General features: G+C 37.3%; 1 protein-coding gene and 3 non-coding genes across 9 annotated transcripts in view; 2 read left to right on the top strand and 2 right to left on the bottom strand.

Annotated features, from left to right (window-relative positions):
- The window catches only part of KNL1 (kinetochore scaffold 1), a 53,914-nt gene extending 39,597 nt beyond the window's left edge, over positions 1-14,317 (bottom strand). For 4 of the 6 annotated variants that reach the window (XR_009051526.1, XR_009051527.1, XM_057724243.1 and 1 more), the window contains exons 1-5: positions 14,022-14,317; positions 7,881-7,934; positions 6,749-6,788; positions 4,966-5,031; positions 1,513-1,574 (exon numbers count right to left, since the gene is read on the bottom strand). Coding sequence is in view for 3 of the 6 variants with exons in the window: in XM_057724243.1 (XP_057580226.1) it covers positions 1,513-1,574; positions 4,966-5,031; positions 6,749-6,788; positions 7,881-7,915 (203 nt within the window). In the remaining 3 variants the exon portion in view is untranslated. Of the gene's footprint in view, positions 1-1,512; positions 1,575-3,442; positions 3,558-4,965; positions 5,032-6,748; positions 6,789-7,880; positions 8,392-14,021 lie in introns of those variants that run through there. The other 2 variants (XM_057724244.1, XM_057724245.1) reach the window with 2 other exon arrangements.
- Positions 14,318-14,491: 174 nt separating this feature from the next.
- TRNAS-GCU (transfer RNA serine (anticodon GCU)) lies at positions 14,492-14,573 on the top strand. The gene has a single exon. It is a non-coding gene; the product is annotated as a tRNA-Ser (tRNA).
- Positions 14,574-15,373: 800 nt separating this feature from the next.
- LOC130847317 (U6 spliceosomal RNA) lies at positions 15,374-15,475 on the bottom strand. The gene has a single exon (XR_009052088.1). It is a non-coding gene; the product is annotated as a U6 spliceosomal RNA (small nuclear RNA).
- Positions 15,476-17,965: 2,490 nt separating this feature from the next.
- LOC130847253 (small nucleolar RNA SNORA26) lies at positions 17,966-18,073 on the top strand. The gene has a single exon (XR_009052036.1). It is a non-coding gene; the product is annotated as a small nucleolar RNA SNORA26 (small nucleolar RNA).
- The last annotated feature ends 1,052 nt before the right edge of the window (positions 18,074-19,125 follow it).

Raw genomic sequence — 19,125 nt, 5'->3', positions numbered from 1 at the left:
ATCCATTATAAACACCAAAGGATGTCACATAAAACAATGAAGTTTTAACCGAAGTTTAAGCATATTTAACAGTACAAAGGTATATTATTAAGTAAATTTGGGTTGGGAGAGAGAGGAAATAGACTAACTTTACCATTGCTCATACATGGTCAAAAAATACACAAAGGTATACCACAAAAATGAAAACAAAAATACAGCAGAGACAGAAATCTTATTAACATCAGTCTAGGTAGAATTTAGGTCAAAAAGCAATAAACAAAGCAAACATGAATATTTCATAATGCTAGAAAGTGCAATCCCGAATGAAGTTATAACAATGATGACCATACACCAATGAACAGAAAAACTACTGGATAAAGAGAGTTAGAGAGGGATGGTCTATCAATTAGAGACTAATTTACTTCTCTAATTTATGCAGATTAAAGTGACTAAAATTATATAAAATAACAGAAGACCCAAATAACACGTATAAAATGGATATAATTGATATATATCAAGCTATACATCCTAAAATACAAAATATATCTTCTTTTCAAGTACCTACAGCTCATTCACAAAAATTGATCATATACGAGATCACACAGAAAATTGTAATAAAAATTAAAATACAGATTAGCATTCTCTCACTTACAACGTAACTGAAAATTAATGACCACAAAATGCCTTTACCACCCAGAAAAGAATTTTAAAATTCTCAATTAAACAACTCTTCAAATAATGAGGAAATACAAATATACTGCTGAGCATCAAGAAAATAATCATAAAAACACTACATATAAGAATTACGTTAAGTTAATAACCTAGGGAGAAGTGACATCTTTATGATGTTCAATCTTTTTATTCAGGAACTTATTTTCATTTGTACGATTTTTTTTTTTGGCCGTGCCATGGGGCATGCAAGATCTTAGTTCCCCAACCAGGGTTCAGACCTGTGCCCCCTTGCAGTGGACGTCCGGAGTCCTAACCACTGGAATGCCAGGGAAATCCCTGTATAATTTATATGACTTTATTATTAAATTTACAGAAACAAAATATAATATAATGGAAAAAAAGGACATTTATCTTCTATCTGGTTATTATTTTTACATAGCAAATATACTAATTTCCAAATATTAATTTTGTATCCTGCCACCTACTGTCTATAGAGGTATTTCAATTGATATTCTTGGACTTTCCTAATATTCAATTATTTAATCCACAAAGGTGACAGATTTATCTCCATCTTTCCAATTTTTATAACTCCATTTTCTTTCTCTAGCTTATTTTTGTTGGTCAGCACCTCCAACACAATGTTAAATAACAGTGGTTAAGACATAGTTGTTTTGTTCTGGACTTCAGAGGGGATGCTTTCAATGTTTCTCTTTTAAGCATAACAGCCTTTTAAATAACAATGTTCTAACACTTATCTAATTGAAACACAAATTATCTGAATCAGTTAGTACCAACATAGTTGGTGTGGCACACAAAAAAGTATTACCTGTAACATTTTAATTATTTTTCTTTTCAACTTACTTTATAGTATCTGCAAAGCTGACTCGACGAGAGTTTTTCTTATTTCTCAAAGCATTTGATTCCTAAGGGCAGAGAATATATGATATGATTTTTAATGAAACCACTGTGAATTAGGTCCCCAAGATTACAACAGACAGAAATCAGGTCTTATTCTGAATTAATGTGATATTATTTTGATAATTAATTTGATTCTCCAAAAAATTCCAATACAGAAACACTTAACATGAATATGATTTTCAACGTGAATGATAATAAGCACAGTGACACAAACAACATATTTAAAGAAGGTGATTACTTACTATCCCTTACCTTATCTCTCTCCTTTAAATGAATGGTTATTTTGCTATCAAGTAGAAGAAAGACTGGGGACCCTTGTTATACTATTTTTAAGATTAAAAAATTTTTTTAATTATGGTAAAATACAATTAACATAAAATTTACCATTTTAACCACTTCTAAAAATTTTAATTTTAATTTTATTGTGGTAAGAATGAGATCCACCCTCTTAACAGACTTTTAAGTGTACAATACAGTTAACTATAGGCACAATGTTGTACAGTGGATCTCTAGAATTCACTCATCTTACATATCTGAAACTTTATACCCATTGATTAGCAACTCCCTATTTCCCCCTCCTCTCTGCCCCTTGCAACCACTGTTCTCTCTGCTTTCATGAGCTTGACTATTTTAGACACCTCATATGAGTGGAATCATGTAGTATTTGTCCTTATGTGACTATTTTACTTAGCACAACATACTCAAGCATCTTAACTGTTTTTAAGTGTACACTTCACTAGTGTTAAGTACCTCTATATGGCTGTGCAACCAATCTCCAGAAATCTTTTCATCTTGCAAAACTGAAACTTTATATCCATTAAACAAGTCCCCCCCTTTCCCCCCCAACCTCCCCACAACCACAATTTTACTTTCTGTCTCTATGAATCTGACTACTCTAGTTATTTTGTAAGTGCAATTCATAACATATTTATCTTCTTGTGACTGGTTTATTTCACTTAACATAATGTCTTCAAGGTTCATCCAGAATTTCCTTCTTTTTTAAGGCTGAATAATATTCCATTGACATCACATTTTGTTTATCCATTCATCTGTCAATGGACTCTGGGTTGCTTCTACCTTTTGGCTACTGCGAATAACACTGCTGTGAACAGTGGTACACATATCTTTAAGACCCTGCTTTCAATTCTTTTGGGTATATACCCAGAAGTAGACTTGCTGGATCATATGGTAATTCTATTTTAATTTTTGGAGGAATTGCTATTTTCTACAGCCAACTGTACCATGTTACATTCCCACCAACAGTGCACAAGGGTTCCAATATAACACCACATCCTAGCCAACACTTGCTATTTTTTTTTCTTTTTTCTTTTTAAATTAATTAATTAATTAATTAATTTTGTTGGCTGTGTTGGGTCTTTTTTGCTGTGCGCGGGCTTTCTTTTTTTTTAGTTGTGGGGAGTGGAGGCTACTCTTTGGTGTGGTGCGAGGGCTCCTCATTGCCGTGGCTTCTCTTGTTGCGGAGCATGGGTTCTAGGCACGTGGGCTTCAGTAGCTGCAGTACATGGGCTCAATAGTTGTGGTGCACTGGCTTAGTTGCTCCGCAGCATGTGGGATCTTCCTGGAGCAGGGATCGAACCCGTGTCCCCTGCATTGGCAGGCGGATTCTCAACCACTGCGCCACCTAGGAAGCCCTTCTTTTTCTTTTTTTAATAGTAGCCATCCTAATGGGCATCAGTTGATATCTTACAGTAGTTCTGATTTGCATTTCCCTAATGATTAGTGATGCTGAGCACCTTTTCATTTTAATATACTATTTTTATTTTCCCTCATCTTCCTTAACAAGGGCAAATATTTTTACTCACATAGATACCAAATACAAAAAGCAAAAGAGAGAAATAAACAAAATCCATACAGAATTTTACTGTGTTAATTCTGGATACTGGAGCATAAGTTTTGTCATAACAAAGAATCAGGAATGTTCATCCTCTCTGTTAAGATCCTTGGCAGACACTACAGGCAGCTTGGAGCTTAATAATGACAATAATATGGACATAGTAAGTACTACTATATTTCTTACTAAAAAAACCTGAAATTTGTGTCACATATTAGAAAGAGTACTGAGTTAGAAATTAGGAGATTAGAGCTCATTTGAAGTCTGCCACCAACTGTGTGGGCTTAGACAAAACATTTAACCTCTCTGGACCTCATATTTCTCATCTGTATAATGAAGGAATTAGATTCAAGATTACTATTGAAGCCCTGTTGGTTTTAAAGCTCTATGAGTCTATGAATCTGCCATTTACTCATTAAATTAAAAAAGAATAATAACACCACACACACCAAATCCTATGCTGAGTGATGGAAAAAGAATGGTAAAGGAAACAACAGTCCCTACTCTACTGGGGATTAATGGTGAAACATACATTAAAACAAAAAATACACACAAATACAAAATTCTAAGTATAATGAGTGGTATGAACAAAAACTATATATAAAAAAATAACATAGCCTGAGACTCCTGGAAGATTTCTTTGAGGTAGTACATTTAAGTTGAGACCAGAAGGAGTAGTTAGTAGTCAGATGAAGAGTTGAGCAGAGAGAAAGCATTCTAGGCAGAGCATGTGCAGAAGCCCTGAAGCAGGGAAAGTCTTGGTGTATTTGAGAAACAGAAAGATAAGAGAGGCTGAAGTAGAGAAAGCACTGAGAATTATAGTCTCCAAAACTATACGCATTTCATCAATCAACAAAATGTACTGAAAGTGAACTATACACCAGGCATAATACATTTTAAAAAAAAAACACATAACAAAGTCCTGACCTGAGTTCTCAATTTATAAAGGACAAATAGTAAAACAATTGCAATAGAAGATGTTAAGGGATGATTTTCCAAGAGAAGTGATGCCAAAACCGAGTCTTAAAGATCAAATAGGAATTATCAGGTAAAGAAGATGACAAATATATGACAAACCAAGTATGATAAAATATTAATTATAGAATCTAGGTAATGACTATATGAACATTCACCATAAAATTCTTTCTACCTGTCAGTGTGTTTGAAAAAAAAATTTTAATAAAGTATTGACAGATAAACAAAAACGAGGGACTAGCCATCTAGAAAGTAACATCACATGTAAATACCTGGAGGCTTGACAGTTCATGTCTGTTTGGGGGAATGGTAAGCAATTCTGAATGGTGAGATACATGTATGAGAGTGGCAAGAAAGAAGGCTGGAAAAGTAAATAGGGGTTAAAAATCAAGAGTGTCAGCTTGCTCAAGTGTTTGGATTTTAACCCAAAGGCCACTGGATGCTTACCTGTACGTATTCAATTGAGAATCATTTATGACGTTCTCCCTTCACATAGCTAATAAAGTTCCTAACTATTAAAAATATCACTGAAAATAGTCATCTATAAAGCATTTGTACCAGAGACTTACCTGAACGGTTTCATTCCCATTCCCACCTCTGAGATCCTGAAGAGGACTCCTTGGGGGTTTCAAAATCTAGAAGAGAATTGTTTAAGAAAATCTGCTGTGTCTATTAATAATCACTTTATTTCAAGTTATACCATAAGCAGAAAGATGGAGATGCTAAAATTCCTGTAAAAATCTCAAAATTCCTCAAATTCATATTGCTCAGCTGTATACTTTGTGGCTGGTTTAAATATTCGACATCTATCCCCTCCTCCTTGCCCACATTCCCCAATTATTTTGCCTACTCTCATCCCATGTGGTCTGGGTAAAGCCCTACTGAACTCTAGGGTTCAACAGTTAGCCCTGGCAGAGAACAATCTGCACATGGTATTCTTTCGTCAATAGTGACTTGTTTGGGAATGAGGACTTGACCCATATTGAGATAATCAAGCCAACATGATTTAATCCTGAGTATTCTGGGTTTTTTTGTTTGTTTGTTTCTTATCTTGAGAAAATAGACACTATTTCCATGTTGGACTTCAACCTGGAAGTTTGGAGAGCTAGATGTACTGTAGTAATCACAGAGAGAAAGCCATTCTGATAATGGCAATTACCTAGAGGAAATGATCAGAGTATAAAAAATGAAAGGAAATCCTAGTACTGGTGATCGTGTCCAGTACTAGCACCATAAGCATCTTTGCACACACATCTTTGCTATAGACATCTTTGCTGCAAACATTTTTGCTGCATAACTAACTGGCTGTAAGGCAATTTCGCTATAAAAGATAAATGAGGGACATTAAAAAGGACATAATGAAATATGAAAAATGAATAAAAAAGTTAAAGACTTTATTGCAAAATACAAAATACTTGAATAAATTTAAAATGTGTGCAGATTCATGGCAATACTGTGCAAATAACTGACAATTTTGTGGGTTGTACCTAATCACTTGCCTTCTGTCTTTTGCTCACAGTATTTTATACATTTTGTTTGTTTACTGATTTGTTCTCATCATTTGGCATTGCACCTTTTTTCACTAAAATTTCTTCCTTCATTAAGACAGGTTATCAGTTTCCAAATACTAGGATAAGTATTTGTAATTGAGCTTTGTAATGCATTATAAAACCCTTCCACACTGTTGTTTATTCTTGGCATAATGTCATATGTCTGCTGACAGATGTTCCAAAATTCTATGGGAAATATGGGTTCAACTCTGCCTTGGAGACCTTGACCTCTCTCAGATTTATGTAATATAAAAATGAGAGTAATGTATCAATGAAGAAATGAAATCAAACTATCAGTTACTTAAACTTTATAGTGAAATTGCACTGCGGCCAATTAGTTATGTGGCTTAAGTGCTTGTGGCAAAGATGCTTACAGTGAAAGTACCCTGGAACGACTGGTGCTATTGTCGGAACACCTGGTCAGTTAAGTTGTGCCTAACATCATCCCTATCATTGGATTTTTTTCAGTTTTGTAACTCGATAAATTTGGTGCTTAAATTGGGTTGAGTTAATTATTTTGTGTCTTGCTTCAGCTTTGTACACCAGTTTAAATACATTTTTAAACAGCTTTATTAAAGTATAATTTACATAGCACACAATCTACTAAATCACCATGAAATCCATAAAATAGGAATTTTAGTATATTTACAGAATTGTGTAATCAGGTTAAATATTTGAGTTTTATCTAGAAAGCAATAGAAGCCAGCAGGGTTGGAATGGTGATGCCATTCAAAATTACTGTGGTATATAGTCATCATTCAATAAAAGGTAACAATTATTAGCTCAAATAAGTGTTTCTTACTGAGGAATGTCGTCTTCTAACAGGTCTCTCTATATTGTCACTGAAAGAGGAAAAAAAATTTACATACGCAGTGGTAAAAGACTGAATTTCTAAAACCACCATTACAGAATCCCTTACATGCTTTTAAATTGGTCATCACTTAACATTTGGCATCACTTTCACTTAATTTATATTACAAGACAAATTCAGTATTTAGAAAGTCAGTGTTTTAAAATACATATGGTATACCATAAGACTATCCCTTGGAAAACAATCAGTAAAACAATTTTCCATGTTGATATAAGTACAACTACAAGATAAATGGACCAAAAATGAAAAAGAAAAAAAAAAGAAAGGGAATTCCCTGACCGTTCGGTGGTTAGGACTTGTGTGCTTTCACTGCTATAGCCAGGGTTCAATCCCTGGTCAGGGAACTAAGATCCTGCAAGCCACGCTTCGGCCCTGCCCCCCCCCCAAAAAAAGATAAATGGACCATACATCAAGAGACTCTAGTTCTGGTTTTACTACTCTGATTTTTAGACCAGGTTTTGAATATTCAACTGGCTATGGTGGCCAAACAGATAACACAGCAGATGCAAGAAAAATAGGTGGTATTGATATTATAAAGGTGAGTTCCTTCCTGCCTGGTTTGATTGTCACAGCTACTACATCCTCTGCTCAGGTTAGTTGCTGCCAAGCAAGAATATGAGCCCAGTGTTGCAACACTTGATTTTTCAGGAAAAGCTAGAAATCTAACTGTTGTATGAAATCTTGAAATGCTGGCAACTAATTGAAAAATTAAAAAACATCGTTTAGACAATGTTTTTCTTTGTCATATATGTGTATATGCCTATAGGCTGTAAACATCCACTAGTTTGTGATACCAACTTTAATCATTTCATTTCCTTGGGCCTCAATTTTCTCATCCTTAAATTGAAGAGATGGGAGGTGGTCTCTAAAGTCTCTCTCAGTTTTGACTCTAGATGACTTTATATAAGGATATGGCAAGGAGTGCTGTGACTTTGTAACATTTACTTCTTTTCCCTGGAAGGACTAGGAAAACATTTCAGAAATTATTAACATCTCACTAATTGGAAAAGTATCTTTCTCTGATAAAGAGTTCAACATTTTTAGCTGCATTTCACAAACTTACTTTTCTTCATTAGCCTCTGAAGACATCCCATCCATTTTCGAAGAAAAACTTTTTCTGTAACAAATACACAATATGAGAAAAGGTGAGAAAAAAGGAAGAGAAACTGTAATCTGTGAAGAGATTAAGAGCAGAACAGAGCTGTGATTTCAGGATTACTTTCTGTGGGAGGGGAAAAAAAAAGGAAAAACTTCACTATGGAGCTATGAAGCATGAGAATTTTCGAGGATTTTATTTTATTTTATGAATTTACTTATTTATTGGCTGTGCTGGGTCTCTGTTGCTGCACACAGGCTTTCTCTAGTTGCAGAGAGTGTGGACTACTCTTCGTTGTGGTGCGTGGGCTCCTCATTGAGGTGGCTTCTCTTATTGTGGAGCATGGGCTCTAGGCACGTGGACTTCAGTAGTTGCAGCACACTGGCTTAGCCGCTCTGTGGCATGTGGGATCTTCCTGGAGCAGGAATCCAACCTGTGTCCCCTGCATTGGCAGGTGGATTCTTAACCACTGCGCCATCTAGGAAGTCCAAGGATTTTAAGCTACTCTGTTATAATTACCAATCCTGGAAAATTCTCACATTCAAGATGAAATCTGTGACTAACTCTGATTGGAATGATATGGACTTTAATGGTTCAAATAAAAACTTGCCCTAGTTTACATGAGTTTATGGATTATATAACAATTCAATCTCAAAATGTAGTCTAATCATCTATCAAAATACTAATATTTGCATAAATGCATATTTGTCTTATGAAAATTTAACATTAAATACTCAGCAAAAAAATTTTAACACATAAAAATAATATTTTAAACAGTGTAGTTGATTATGCTTACAATCCCACTCAATGAGTATCTGTCTTGGAAAGAGCGTGCAATAAGAATCATAACCTGAAGTTTCTTTAATTGGTCTTAGCTCCTACCTACCCATAACTATATTTCCACTTTATGCATTTTAACCTTAGAACTTTACCCCTGGGTAAGAAAAAATTCCACTGCAGATTTCAAAAAGCAGAACAGCTAGAGATTCTGACTCAACAATATTAGCATTTCTACCACAATACTAAATTAATAACACATATGTAAACTGTCAGAATCAATGCTCTTACACTTTTAGCAATAAGTAAAAAACCAAAACAACAAAAAAACAGGTACTTAAAAGATATCTTATTTTACGTGTTTTCACCATATATAACAGAAGCCAAATTAAAGAACAATATTCCATAATGAACCTGAACCTGAAGTAAAAGTCTGCTTATTTTTCAGTATCAATTTATTTATTTACTGTTAATATAGATATTATGTGATGGGCATCTTCTAGGATTTGAACTCTGACCCTCTCCTTTTGTCCTCCATCGCTTTCTCTGTCTGCTTATCCATTCTTCTGGTTTCACTTACCCCCTGTTCACAGATAACACCCATATCTACTTAAAATAGTATTTTTTTTTTTTTTTTTTTTTTGGGCACACGAGCTTAGTTGCTCCGAGGCATGTGGGATCTTCCTGGAGCAGGGATCGAACCCGTGTCCCCTGCACTGGCAGGCGGATTCTCAACCACTGCGCCACCTAGGAAGCCCTAAAATAGTATTTTTAATTAAAAAATTTAAGCTATTACATACTCTCCTCTTTCCCAAAAGCAACCACCTTCACTACTTTATTATTTTGTATTTAAAGTTTTCTTACCCACAACCACTTCCATCTCACATACACACACAGAGACACCCTATACCCAGATAAATACAGTACAACAAAGGAAAGATTACATACTAATTTCACTACAATAAATATAAAAACCCTAAAAAAAAACCAGCAAAAACGAGCCAGCAATTTGTGAAAAGGACAATATATCATGGTCATGTTGGTTATATTCCAGAAATGCAGTACTGGTTTAATGTTAGAAAGTCAATTTTACATTTTACTATACTAGTAGGTTAAAAGGAAAAAATTGAAAGATTATCTCAACCAACAGATAAAAAAAAGTTTGCTGACTTTTAATACCCTTTCACATTAAAAAATTTTTTTAGCAAACTAGGAATACAAGGTAAATTCCTTACTCTAACAGACAGTTTATCTATTTAAAAAACTAACAGCAAATATCACCTTAATGGTGAAACTGAAAACTTTTCCTGAGATCAAACAAGTATGACAGCTATTTCTACTTCTATTCAATCTACTGACAAGTCTTAGTGGTTCCATTTCAAATATATATCCCAAATCATTCACTTCTATCTTCAGTGCCACCACCATAATTCAAGCTGCCATCATCTCTCAAGTAGAATATTGCCATTTCCACCTCGCTGGTCTCCCTACTTTCACTCTTATCCCCCTAAAGTCCTCTCTCCACATAGTAGGCAGTTATTTTCTTAAACATAAATCACATTTAAGACATTCTCTTATGTAAAACCCTTTAACAGCTTCCCACTGTACTGAGAATAAACTCTTTACCAGGAACTACAAAGCTCTGCAAGATTTGGGTCCTGCTTGCCTCTCAGACTTCATCTCATACCACTGTCTTCCTCACTCTCTACGCTAGCCACATTGGCATTTCTATTCCTGCACAAGACAGCTCTTTCCCAAGTCATTAAATTTATATCTGCTATTTTCTCTTGCCAAGAAAGCCAAGAAAAGTACTCTTTGTAGCACAGTCTGTCTCCTTTGAAGCATTACCACAACTGTAATTTGAAAGCCTGTTATGTAAATTAATTATTCCTTTTATCTTCCCAAATTACCTGATGGAAGAAATTTTCACATAGTGAAGTATGAGGAAGCCATTCTGCATTACACATGATTTGGCTTGAACTTTATTCTAATTAGAACAGCCAGTGTTGTGGCTTATCAAACATAGGTTGTACATCTGCTTTAACCATTAAAGAAAACGGTACACCGTCCAGAAGTAAAGAATGTCTGTTTTGAAGACAGAGATAAATGTCTCCCTTTCTGGGAGTGACAGTACTCCTTTAATGATAAGGCTCCCTACCCAGGCTCCAAAGCCATACTGACTCACTGTGCGCATACTAATCTGTCTTCTTTGGGGAAACTTTGAAGCAATGTACCCTTGTCATGTTTGATGTTCTTTGTTCTGACAAGATACAAAACTGTGCTGAAAATCATGCTTCTCCAGAACAGTACCTCAGAGCTATCTGAGAGGCTTGTCTCCCAGGCTACAGTCCTCAGTTTGGCTCAAATAAAACTTTTTTTTTAAGCTCTTTATTGGAATATAATTGCTTTACACTGTTGTGCCAGTTTTTGGGGTACAACAAAGTGAATCAGCTGTCTTTATACAGTTATCCTCATATCCCCTCCCTCCTGCGACTTCTTCCCACCCTCCCTACCCCAGCCCTCTAAGTCATCACTCATCATCGATAAAACTCTCTTCTATTCTTATTACAGATTGATTATTGATTATCTGCATCCACATACCCTTGCCCGAACAGTAAACTCCATGAGAATAGGGCTGGTGTCTCTTATGTTCACTGTTATATACTGAGAATCTAGCACTGTGCTTTGTAAGTAATATGAGCTATAAAGATTTGATGAATGACTAATTAAGAAAATTCTTTAAAGTTACCTTCATGATCAATGTCTTGCATATTTTTTCTCCTTTTGGAATATTTTCAAATTCAGTGACATATTTAAAATTCACAGATTAAAAATACTAAATACTGTCAAATCAGGATCACCTAAACATCTTCATTGTCGAAACATTCATTGTGCATCATTCCTGTCTAAGCAGCAGACCAGTTCGCACTTAATTAAGTAATAAGATTCAAAGCTTATTGATGTCCTATTTTAAAAATATTCTATTTATTACATATCTATAAGTTCCACCTCCAACAGAAATAGGAGACTCCAGATTCTCACATTAAGCTTCAAGTGTAAAATGCTGTTATGGTTGAACTTTTGATCACTACCACATTAATTGATTACTGATTGGTTGCAAAACTGCACCTGGCACTCAGGGAGGGCTACTACAGCATACTCACAAAGGTGTTCTGGAATAGTTTAAATTTTTGAGAGAAACAATTCTCAACGTCTATCCAGCACTGCTAGCTCAAAATAGTAACCATTCACATTACATTTAGTTTTGATAACATATTGCAAAGCTGGACTTTTGGCAGTTGCTGTGATATAAAGCAAGTACTTTTGATCAATGTGGTACAGGAAACAAGGGTGGCAGTATCTAATCTGATTCCAAGATCTGAAAGTTGTGCAGTGTCCAACAGACACACATATCCAATTAGTAAATAATTGTGATTATTTAAGAATAAAATAAAAATATTATCTTTTCCTTCAATTTATATATATTACTCTTTTAAATGGCTACTAAGTGGCTAGGACCACTTAACAACTTCTAAAACTGGTTGGACCTAAGCACTTAATAAATAGAACTGTTAGGTATTTCTCTTGTCCTAATGGCATCATGAGCCAAGAAAGTTTGGGAACTAGTCTAAATAATCCAGAGGTCCACAAACTGCGGCTGCTGGGCCAGTAGTTTTAACAGTTGTTTTTTACATTTTAAATGGGTTGTAGAGAACAAAACAAAAGGCAAAGAAAGAAGAAATGTGACAGAGATGATGCAGACCATGGAGCCTGCAAAGCCTGAAAATTTACTATCTAGCTATTTGTCCACTCCTTCATTTACTTTACCACTATCTAGAGTTTATATATTTCATAGTGTCCAATGATATAACTTCAGGCCTGTGCTGTGCAACACAGGTCTAGAGTCTATATCACTTAAATTTAAATTCATTAAAATTTAAATTCATTAAAATGAAATAAGGTTTAAAATATAGTTCTTGTTACAACAGCCACACTGCAGGTGCTCAACAGTCACATGTGACTAATGAGTACGGTGCTGAACAGTGCAGAAATAAAACATTACCATTAACACTGAAAGTTTTATCGGACAGCACTGTCCTACAACCAATATCTAGGATATCTTCTACCATCTCTTACTTAGCATCAAACACATCATTAATACTACCACTCCAAACATTTTTACTCATTTTACGCACATTTATCATCTTATAAACATTCCCAGCCATTCACATAGTCAAGAAGAATTATACTGCTTTGAATACAACTTTTAATTAGCAAAATCTTACAATACATAACTTATCTCTATACATCATTCTTCCCTTCAAATTCCACCTCAAATGCTTTCTCCAAGAAGCCTCCTTTAGCCTCCATTAACAAAAAGCATCAAATAAGCTTTTCTGTGCTCCCACTCTCCTTTAGAATGTCCTATAATTCTTTACACTGTTTGCTTTATAGTTATTTGTGTATATTAATCCTTTCCCTTTCTGGACTGTACTCTAGATGAGGGCCTGAATCATCCCCTCCCAGCCCTAGCACAAGACAACAAGGAACCCACTACAAATCTGAGGAATTCGACTGATCCAACTCAACTGAAAACTTCAACCTTAATACCTAGAGTAAGCTCTGCTTTGGTCTTCTCTGGCATATCTCCATAAATCTATCCTTAAAATTCCAATAGGCAATGTACTTTCTTTCAGAACTTTATTCTTAAACTCTAGTATTGATAATAAACAGCACGAAAAGATTCCTTAACTCTGGCCTAATAATGGACAGAGAAAGATTTTTTAAAAACTTATTTGTGGCGTACTAAAATACTGGTTATATTTGTTTATGTTATTACATCCTCAGGAAATCCAAAATCTGCTCAGTGCTGCTAGCACTCGGATCAGACACTGTAAATAAATCATAAGCCGAGAGTTTAAAATCACTTATTGCTGTCACTTCATTTATAGCTAAGAAAAGATGTAAGAAATGCAAACAGCTGTGAGTTCCCCGAGGAAGAGAAACCGGGGTGCGAGCAAGAGCTCGGGAGTGCTGACAGAAGATGGCGGGGCGGGGCGGGGCCGCGGAGAGAGCCGCAGGCCAGCGACCCGGGGCGGCCCGTGCGGCCCAGGTGTGGACGGAGACTACTAGGGAGGAGGGAGGGGGCACACGCACAGGCCGAGGTGAGGAAAAAAAGAGGCCGGCACCCGCGGAGAAGCGTGCGTACCTGAGCCCAGCGCGTTCCCAGGCAGCCTAGCGGTAGGAGCGTCCCCCACCTCCCACCGCGGGGTCTCCAGACCGCTCAGACAAAACTTAAAACCCCCCCGCGAAGCCCAGGGCGAAAGTTACCCGCCGCGGCCCAACTGCTTGACAAATTCTCCTCAGACTTGTTTGGGGTCGGCACTCTTCTCAGAGAGGCGGCTCACCGCCTCCCCTCGACTTCACGTCACAACGCCCCGACGGCCTCAGTGAGGCATTCAAATCTAACCGCCTAGTTGAAACGCATGCGCAAAGCCGCTCAACGCGTCAGCCCCGCCCCTTAGGCTCCCGAGCCTTTCTAAGACTGCTTTAATCAAACTTCCTTTCCAGCCTGTATGCCAGTTTTGTTTCTTTCAAGGTTATCTCATTTTCTGCCGAATTTTCCTTTGTCCCTTCCCTCTGCAGATTCCCCACAGCATGCGAGCGGCCATCTTCTTTTGATTTCTTGCTATAAAAAGGATCGGATATTTGCTTCCGTACAAAATGGCGGCTTCCATCACATTGCGTCACATCCCTGCAGTTTTACTCCCTATAGCTACCAGGAAGGAGTAGGTTTCTGGGACGAGGTGGCCGAGTGGTTAAGGCGATGGACTGCTAATCCATTGTGCTCTGCACGCGTGGGTTCGAATCCCATCCTCGTCGAAAGTGCTTTTTGCCTCTGAATTGAACAGCTGTAAGTAAATTTGCTTGCAGAATGGAAACAGTTGAATATTTGTACCAAGTGTGATTTACTGGTCAATTTATTCTACAACTTCCGATTTGAATCTTTGAAAGGCGGCTTTTGGAGCATTCTGACCTTACAGGTAAAGAAAAAGGAGGGTAAGAGACATTTTTAGGGAATCAGCGTTTAATTAAAAAATGATTTAATATCTTCGATGAAGCAAACAACAGTGCATAGAATTCCACGAGTATTGCTATTCTCATATGTTCTAATGGTCTGCTTTATATTACTTAACCCAACTCCTGAGGGACTTCGATTACTGTCGACTCTTACCCCAGGGTTTTTAATACCTGTCCTTACTATGAAATATCAGGTTTCACTTCAAAAGCTACCGCGAGACAGTGCTCAGAATTCTCTAACAGCCCCTAGCAGGTTGCAGGTGCTCGAGAAAAGTATTCAATGTTAAAAAGATGTTGACGACACGTGGAAACTTGGTAGTATATAGAAGCCAGAGGCTGAAGACACAGCTGCCTTCCCAGAGGAGAAGGTTGTAATTCCTCTCTTGGATTTAAGCAGAAAGGGAGAAACGGAGTAGAAAAAGAATAGAGAGATTCCCCCTCTTGAAAAGTCATCAGGACGATTCATTCGATTCACATTTAACAACCTTCATTTATCCAGTTTTTATCTACAGGCACCACAATGAATTCTTTAATTCTTTAAGCACTTTAATTCATCATAACCCTGTGATCATAATAGACTTTTTAAATTGAATTCATGTTTAAAAAATATGGAACGATTCACGAATTCGCATGTCATCCTTGCGCAGGAGCCATGTTAATCTTCTCTGTACATGACAGACATTTTTATTACTCCCTTTTGCAGTTGAGGACGCTGAAAGATAAACTCGTCCAAGGTTATATAGCTTCTGTAATTGCAGAAGAGGCGTTGTAACCCAAGTCTATTGAACTCTGGTGGCTCTTAACCACCATTCTCTATGGTGCTGGAAATTAGTAAACAGCGTTTATCAATCCCTTTGCCGTAGTGGTTTATACGTTCCCTCTGTACTGTACGGTACGTGGCACCGGGCAGGGCTTCAGCGGAGTTTGTGGCCTTGAGGGTGAAGGCAGTAGCCCCTGCTGGCAGGCTCTACTGGCTCCTCCTTTGTCAGTCCAAATCCCTTGGAAATGTTGCTGTCTCCCTGGGTTGAGGGCTGAGGGTTACCTCAGCACTTGCCTTCAGCCTTGATCTTCAATCCATTCGCTACCTTACTGCTAGGAAGGGTTTCTACCCGGGTTCTACACACTCCCAAGGGGTCCTTGGATAGAATTCAATGAGTTATTTGGTTGGTGAAAAAAAATTGCAGCTTTTTTTTTTCATTAATCTCTAACTGTAATCACTTCCTTCAATAAAGGTAAGCAACAAACTACAGTAATGTTAACCTTAGTAAGGTAATTAAGCTTACCTGTGATTTTTTTATCTTTTATTATTTGCTTATTTATTTATTTATTTTATTTTCTTACCTGTGATTTTTGACACCAATAGAAATAACAGATATTGTTATATCACATTACTGTTATTGCTTTATGCATATTACTGCTACTTCAAAATGATGGTATTTATTGGATCTGCCATTAGATCTCGTAATGTTATGCATTCATAAGGAAGTACATGCATTATATTCTTAGGTCACAGTAGCTTTTAAAAAGTTATTTTATTGAAGTATAGTTGATTTACAATGTTGTGTTAATTTCTGCTGTACAGCAGAATGATTCAGTTATGCATATATATATTCTTTTTCATATTCTTTTCCATTATGATTTATCACAGGATAGTTTTTATTTATTTATTTATTTATTTATTTATTTATTTATTTATTTATTTTGTTGGCTGTGTTGGGTCTTCGTTGCTGCACACAGGCTTTCTCTAGTTGTGGCGAGTGGGGGCTACTCTTCATTGTGGTGTGCAGGCTTCTCATTGTGGTGGCCTTTCTTGTTGCAGAGCATGGACACTAGGCACGTGGCCTTCAGTAGTTGCGGCACATGGGTTCAATAGTTGTGGCTCATGGGCTCTAGAGTGCATGCGGCGCAAGGGGTTAGTTGCTCCACGGCATGTGGTATCTTTCTGCGGCAGGGATCAAACCCCTGTCCCCTGCATTGGCACGCGGATTCTTACCCACTGTGCCGCCTAGGAAGTCCCTATCACAGGATATTGAGTATAGTTCCCTGTACTATACAGTAGGACTTTGTTGTTTATCCATTCTATATGTTGTATAATAGTTTGCCTCTGCTAATCCCAAACTCCCAATCCATCTCCCCATCCCCACCCCCCGCAACCACAAGTCGGTTCTCTCTGTCTGTGAGTCTGTTTCTGTTTTGTAGATAAATTCATTTGTTTATATTTAGATTCCACATATAAGTGATATCATATGGTATTTTTCTTTCTCTTTCTGACTTACTTCACTTGGTATTACATCACAAACATAATTATTTTGAAACTGTATTCCAACTTAATTGGTTGACTTACTATTCCTACAAACTTAATTTTATGCATTTAAAAACAATATTTTGAGAAAGGACCCATAGGCTTCACCAGACTGCCAAAGATCTATGTCACAAAAAAGGTTAAGAGCCCCTGAGGGACTTTTCTGAAGTGTCCTCAAGACACTGATCTTAACCTTCCCCTGAACTAGGCCTTGCTTTCTCTCCCCAAGACCTTTGCCAATGCTTTACCTACTTCTCTCCCTGGATCATACTCCTGCTGCCCCATGCCTCCTTCCATCAACCCCTGCCTGACTGCCTCCTGCTCCTCCTTCAGATCTCAGCTGAGATGTCATCGCCATTGAGAAGTCTCCCCTAGCCCTGCAACCTCCAGCTCCTTCTTAGATTTCTCTCACCTAGTCCCGTGATCTCCTGCTTCTGGGCCTTCATATGCTCCTGTGGCTCCCTGTGTTTCCCCCAGCACTTGCCAGATAGTATTTACATTGCCCACTGCTGCTGCAGCCCCTCTAAAGACAGGCAAGTCTGCATCATTTTTCTGTTTTACCTGCTTCTTGCTGAAGTGATCACTTCCTATGGAAAATTGATAAGGTCTAGCAATGTACTCAGTCTCTGTAAATAAAACGTGAGTGGGTTATTTTCTTAAAGGAAAATCTTCAGTTGTAGAAGTTCTGAAACTATAAAGCACTGAATGTGTCTAGAGAATAAAAAGAAGACATGAATGGAAGCTCACTTTTCTATTCCTCAGTTCTTTACCTGTTTTCATAATTAGTTCCTTTGTGGTTTCTTTCTTATGAAATTGCAGTAAGTGTTGCTATAACAGTTCCAATTTTTTGCATTTCTGTGTTCTCTTGATGTATAAGAACTGTGCTTATTTTATCTCTTTCTAAGAAAATCAAAAGGATTAAGGCTAACATAGAAGGGTAAAGTAAGTCTCCATAAAACCCAGAGAACAGATTGTAAAAATTCTGTCTGGAGTCACAGCTGGAGAAGAAGAAGAAAAAAAAAAAGGATTAACAACATGCCTGATTATTTAAAAGCCTGGGTGTTTGGGGGTGGGGGCTGGGATTAGTAATGGAAAAAGACATTTATAGTAAACCAAGGAAAGAAGGCAGTAAAAGAGTTAGAGGTGCCATCTGCTGGAGAAGCTGCAGTTGAAGACTTGGACTAGATAGTTCTTGATGGAATGGCTGCTTTGTGAGGAAAGATCCCCATAACGCCCCCTACTTTGTCAACAAACCACAGCTCAAGGAAACCATTCTCCGTCAACAGCAGGGTTCTTCACAAGTCCTGTCCTGAACTACTGCAGGACGCCTCAGCCTCTGGAAGATTGGGAGAAAAAGAACCATTGCACAGCCCAATGCATTACCAGCATATTCCAGCTCTCTTATTACTTCAGTGCCAAGCAATGGGTTTTCATTTTCTGAGTCCAGCTTCAAGAAGACCCATTTTCTCTGGAGAATGAGGTGCTCTGGGAAGAACTATACAGTGTTTAGTTGGTGATGGTCTGCTGCCTGAGGCAGGTCCTTATGTTGTCAGCAGCCCTCCTATGACAAAGCTCTGAAGGAAGAATTGAAATCCAGTGAATTTTTTTTTTTTGGTATGCCTCCAGTGTTTTTCTTAAACTCTTTCAAGAAAAACCCAGACCCAGGGCTGCAAGACTTGGAAAGACTAGTTTTGAGAGGCAGGCAATGACAAAAGTGAATTCATTTTGTACCATTAGGAAGTGTGGTCCCACTGAGAACCATCTCTGGGAAGACAGTTGTGACAAGACCTGTGAATTTCAAGAATGAATCTAGGCATTCTTCTCTGAGTCTGCAACACCAACTCAAAAATTTTTTTTTCCCTCAAATCATTCCTTCAGCTGCACGCTATAATATGAAAAGTCCACCTTGCTGTAATAACTTCTGGGAATGCCTACTAAGCTGAAAACTAAACAATATTTTCATACTGAACATCAATAGAGCAAAAATTGAAATCTAGTTTATAGTAAATTTGCTTAGGAAGACAAAGGGAATAAATACCAACAGACTAGGGG

The sequence above is a fragment of the Hippopotamus amphibius genome, chromosome 2, assembly GCF_030028045.1.
Source record: "Hippopotamus amphibius kiboko isolate mHipAmp2 chromosome 2, mHipAmp2.hap2, whole genome shotgun sequence".
Classification (NCBI taxonomy): domain Eukaryota; kingdom Metazoa; phylum Chordata; class Mammalia; order Artiodactyla; family Hippopotamidae; genus Hippopotamus; species Hippopotamus amphibius.
Note: the sequence above shows the minus strand (reverse complement) of the source record. Positions and strands in the feature narration are given on the sequence as shown.